This window comes from Phoenix dactylifera, chromosome 10 (genome assembly GCF_009389715.1).
Source record: "Phoenix dactylifera cultivar Barhee BC4 chromosome 10, palm_55x_up_171113_PBpolish2nd_filt_p, whole genome shotgun sequence".
NCBI classification, from domain to species: domain Eukaryota; kingdom Viridiplantae; phylum Streptophyta; class Magnoliopsida; order Arecales; family Arecaceae; genus Phoenix; species Phoenix dactylifera.
This window is the reverse complement of record NC_052401.1, coordinates 9,046,990-9,051,805: the sequence shown is the minus strand read 5'-3', so window position 1 is coordinate 9,051,805 and position 4,816 is coordinate 9,046,990. Positions and strand designations below refer to the sequence as shown.

General features: G+C 34.2%; 1 protein-coding gene across 1 annotated transcript; it reads right to left on the bottom strand.

Moving 5' to 3' along the window:
- Window positions 1-277: 277 nt before the first annotated feature.
- On the bottom strand, window positions 278-4,535 carry LOC103722553 (norbelladine 4'-O-methyltransferase-like). Its single transcript, XM_026810572.2, has 4 exons — window positions 4,471-4,535; window positions 3,712-3,856; window positions 1,515-1,646; window positions 278-677 (listed from the first exon to the last, which is right to left on the bottom strand). Exons 2-4 carry the CDS (start codon window positions 3,847-3,849, stop codon window positions 384-386), a joined length of 564 nt encoding a protein of 187 aa, XP_026666373.2. The 5' UTR covers window positions 3,850-3,856; window positions 4,471-4,535; the 3' UTR covers window positions 278-383.
- Between the last annotated feature and the right edge of the window lie 281 nt (window positions 4,536-4,816).

The following is a 4,816-nucleotide window of genomic DNA, read 5'->3' as shown; positions in this document are numbered from 1 at the left end:
ACCTAAGTGGTAGATGGTGAGAAAGAAGAGGATTATGAGTGGTTCTCTTCCTCCCTATCTTTCTTTTCTCTTAAGTTATCTTTAATTTAATTTAATGATGGTAGTGAGATAATATCTAAGGGCATCTTTTTTATCCACTCAAAATCAATTTGGCATAATCATGCAAAAAAAAAAAATTAGATGATTTTGTAAAATTGAAAATAGAAATTTTAGACAAAATGCCTCTGAATAGAATGATATGTTTTTGCCCCAAAAATAAGAAAATACACTTTCAAGCTGGTAGAAAATTTATTCGATTCACTTAGATAGTGAAGATTCTTAACATGAGCGATAGCAAAAGACTTTAGTGCCTTGCCTCTGTGGATCAAACATGAACTACCTCATCAAATAATATGCCTGCAGATGGTGAGTCCATCACCAATACAAACTTGTGATATTTCAATTCGAGAATCAGCAGCCAAGAGATCATTAAAATTCATCAAGAAATTTCTTATTTCAATAACCATTTCAGGAAGGGAAGGATCCACCGGAGCAGCCACAGTACCAAACCAAAGAGTATTATCATATGCAATAACTCCACCAACCTTAACAAGTTTTAGCAAACGTTCGTGATATTCTTCATAATTTAACTTGTCAGCATCCACAAATGCAAAATCAAAGGAGTCTTCTTCCCTCTCCTGCAAGCTCATCCATGAAGTTACACAGTCACAACCAATATTGTAAATTCTCCTTATATACATTAGTTAAACTGAAGTTCTATTGGTCAAATATCATTCATTAAAGTAGTAGATTTTGCTCGCCAATAGAACATAAAAACATATTTTAACAGATAAAAGCATATAAGAAGAGAGGCTAAATGAATGATAATTTTTAAGTTGTTTTACTTTTTATATTGGTGGTATTGAACATGGTTTAGTGCACTTTTAATCCAGGCTTTAATTAAATGGAATCTATCCTTTGAACTATCATTTGTATATTTAAACATAAAGTAAATTTCTAATTAGCAAGGTCCTCTAGATAAGAGGTCTAATATTGGAGCATAAAATAGTTTTATACTATTTAATAAGTAAACTATATAATTACTATCAGAATCTACATTGTACAGGAATATTGCTTCCAACAAGAACTTACATATCTTGTTATACAAATGAGACAGATAGATTTGTTTCATAGTTCACTCCTCATGAGCAATCTAAAACATAATCTAATAAATTTGATAATTATATTAATTTATATCATCATAACCTAGCTCCACCATTAATACAAACATCCTCACCCTTGTTCAATGTCAAATATTATGTGACTATATGTAATCAATTATGAATTTTTGTCCTCCAATCATACAATGCCTTTATAGAGGGCATCTATGTAGCTTGGTCTATGTCAAGCCTTTTTCAAAAATAAGTAACATTTGACACACGTATTCTCAAGATACTTTTTAAATATAAAAGAACTTATTGTGCACCAAAAAGGTTGCCATATTTAGTTATTTTTGAGACACAATGAAAGCTCACCTCCTGAATAATTTTATCAAGAATAGGGATTGCTTCTGACTCAATGAAATTAATCTTGTTTTCGACTCCTGCTTTTTGAATAAATGGTAGTCCTATCTTGTAGCAGGACTTGTCAATGTCAATTGCCATTATCTACAAGAAAAGCATGAACAAGAAGGATACATAATTAAGCATATTTTTATACCTCAAACATTTCAAAAATATTGATGGTTAAAACTAACATTAAACCTTGTTTTTTGTCATTCCATGCTGTGACTTTGGGCAAATATCTTTTGCAAAGTTTTCAGAGGTACAAACTTTATGAACAAGCTATCAAATGCCAAAACAAATGAAAAATATATTTAATATATAATGCTTTTCTTTCCATTAGATAGTCAATAAAAGTTACTAAACACAAAGAAGTGACAAGACTAAAGCTTTTGACCCTAAAGGGTTGATGTTGATGATGCAAAACAATTGGATAAAAACCTGACTAATCTATTGCCTTGAGTATGCTTGATTGATTTTAGAAAATCAAGAAAAAAGTCTTTAGTAACTCTTTAATGAAGATCATCTATCTGAAGCTTTACATCAATAAATATAACTCTAAAAGATCGTAAAACGATCCTTGGAAGCTCACATGCAAATACAAAAAATTTCGTTCTGATCTATCTCAAGAGTCAACCCTAAGTTTGCAATAAGTTGACCCGGGCACACTGTCTCTAGATGATATGCTTTCATGAACCAACTCTAGCAGATAGCGAGTCAACCCAGAACAATCTCAAAAGACAATAAGAAAAATGTGGAATTCAATATATTGGTAAGTCGACCTATAAAGAATACGAGCCGACTCCTGTCTAACAACAATCGACCTAAGAGACAAACGAGTCAACTCCTGAATAGCCGCAAAGAAAAGACAGAGAGTTAAAAGTTTCATTGCTTTGGCGAGCCAACCCATAAAAAATATGAGCCGACTCTAGTCAAATAAGAGTTGACCCTAGAAACAAGCGAGTAGATCCCTAGAATAGCCACAGTAAAAAGATAGAAAGCTATAAAACTTAGTCCGTTGACCCTCAAAATTATTAATTCGACCTTTGTCATCAGACAAGTCGACCCTTGAACTGAGAAAGCCAACCGCACAGTGGTCATTGAAGAAAGAGAGCATGGCAGAAGCAACAATAAGTTCAAAATGACCCCTGAAGATATCGAGTCGACTCTTGGAGATCACGAGTTGACCCCTGAAAATATCGAGTCGATCCCTCTGCACTTAACAACAGTAACGGGTAGTTTTCTATAAATCAAAAAGATTATTTTTATCTCATAATGGCTCTTTTAATCTATCTAACGGCTAGAAGAGTGTTCCAACCACTTTCAAATGGTACAAATACTTGGAAACACCAAGAGAAAGCAACAACTTGAAGAAAAAAAAATATAGACAAAAAGAATGAGAAAAGAGAGCTTCAAAGAAAAAATCTAAGAGCATTTACTAAGAGTTAAAAGATCACATCTTCCATAACTGAGAGTTGGTAGAGTGCATTCAAGATCAATCAAAGCCAATCGAATCGAGTCAAGCTCCACTTATTACTTTGAATTTATTGTTCAGGAGTTGTACTTTATTGTGCTTACACTTTATTCATTCTATATTCTATTATAACAAGTTTCAAGAACTGAAACTTAGAAAAAGGTTTATCCAAATCTTGAATTGGATTGTGTTGAGTCTGAGATAGGCTCGGCCGAGATTTTGGTTGATTCTCTATAAAAATCAACTAGGTTGATTGTAAGCCCGAAAAAAACAATCGGTTGTTGAGCCTGCAGATGGGCTCGATATGGTTTTATTGATTTTTTATAAAAATCAACTAGGTTGATTGTGAGACTATGTAAAACAATCGGACTATAGTTCCGGAAAGATCATAGTAATTTTTTTTAAAAAGGGTGTCTTGGAGAGTGGACGTAGGTGCAGAGTTGGCACCGAACTATTATAAATTTTATGTGTTTGTGTTGCTTGATCTGTTTACATTAATTTTCTGCATATTTACTTATTAGTTAGGTGCTTAAATTAGTATCATCCTATCAAACTTTTATTCCATTGCGTTACTTTTAAGTTTTCAAAAAGCCCAATTCACCCCCTTCTTAGGCTGCTTAGCTGGGCAACAAAAGCATTGTGATAATGTAGATAAGAAATAGAATGTCAAGGAAAGAATAAAGGGTTGAAGCACACCTTGCCATCCTTTGGTAATGCCAATGCTGTCGCAAGGAGCGAATAACCTGTGAACACCCCAATCTCTATTGTCTTCTTTGCATTCATGAGCTTTAGAAGCATAGAGAGAAGCTGGCCTTCTTCCGGAGGTAAGCTCATTAAACCCCTATTACATCAAGAAATTGAAATAAGGTGTTAAGAACCAAGTATAATCATCTCATCTCATGTGAGATTAAAATCAACATAGATCAAAAGTTGGGCTCTTAAGCATTTGTTGCCCATGATTAATTAAAGTCTATATGGATTTGGGTAGCTAAATTAGTTGAGGAAGCAGAGATTATCACTTAATGCTATGACAAAGGTCCAGTGTTCAAATATTGAGGATCATAGTTAGACACTAGTGTGATGAGCGGAGAACCCTTATCTTACTTTGACACGATGTACTTAGATATTGTAAGAATTTAACAGCAATATCAGATCTATATAACATAATAGGAAAAGAACATGTTTCTGATATCTAAAAGTGGAGAAAAGGACACCACCATTAAAAGAGAATGATCTTTGTACTAAAAAAAAAAAAGAGAGAGAGAGAATGATCTCCTGTTGTGTTCATAAACTATTGGCAAGGCTGCGGAAATGTTTCTTGGCTCACAAGGAAGATGTCCCATTTTTTTGGGAGCAAAAGAGTGAAGGGATGTCCACCATTAAATAAGTTGATGAAATGATAACAGAAGAGGAAGCCAAAAAGAAGAGAGGGAAAAAACGAGATAAGGCCTCAACCTGTGAGGCAGGTAGCAGTGAATCCCCCTAAGAGCAGCCGGGACCAAGAGGTAGGACAGCCTTAACCTGCTTTAAGTAAGCTAACCGGATTTTATCTGATAAGAACCAGCCATATAAAACACTACCTCCGCATGAAACCCAAACCAAACGAGCCACAACCACAATCCCCACCACAGGCATCCTCTCCTCAGCCATATAAAAAGAACCATTCATTTTTTTTCTACGAAAATAATTATATCTTTGTTGCTTTTCCACTAGTAAATGGAACTATTTTTATATGCATGGCATTCGCAACGACGCACGTAGCCACTTTAACGTTTACAATTTAACAACTATCATCACGTCC

What these genes read in the sequence shown, in the direction of transcription:
- LOC103722553 (XM_026810572.2), bottom strand. Translation starts at nt 3,849, where the DNA reads ATGAGCTTACCTCCGGAAGAAGGCCAGCTTCTCTCTATGCTTCTAAAG. An exon ending in CATTACCAAAGGATGGCAAG is followed by an intron (nt 1,647 to 3,711) that starts GTGTGCTTCAAC and finishes CTTTTCTTGTAG; the next exon opens with ATAATGGCAATTGACATTGA. An exon ending in TTGATAAAATTATTCAGGAG is followed by an intron (nt 678 to 1,514) that starts GTGAGCTTTCAT and finishes ATGAGCTTGCAG; the next exon opens with GAGAGGGAAGAAGACTCCTT.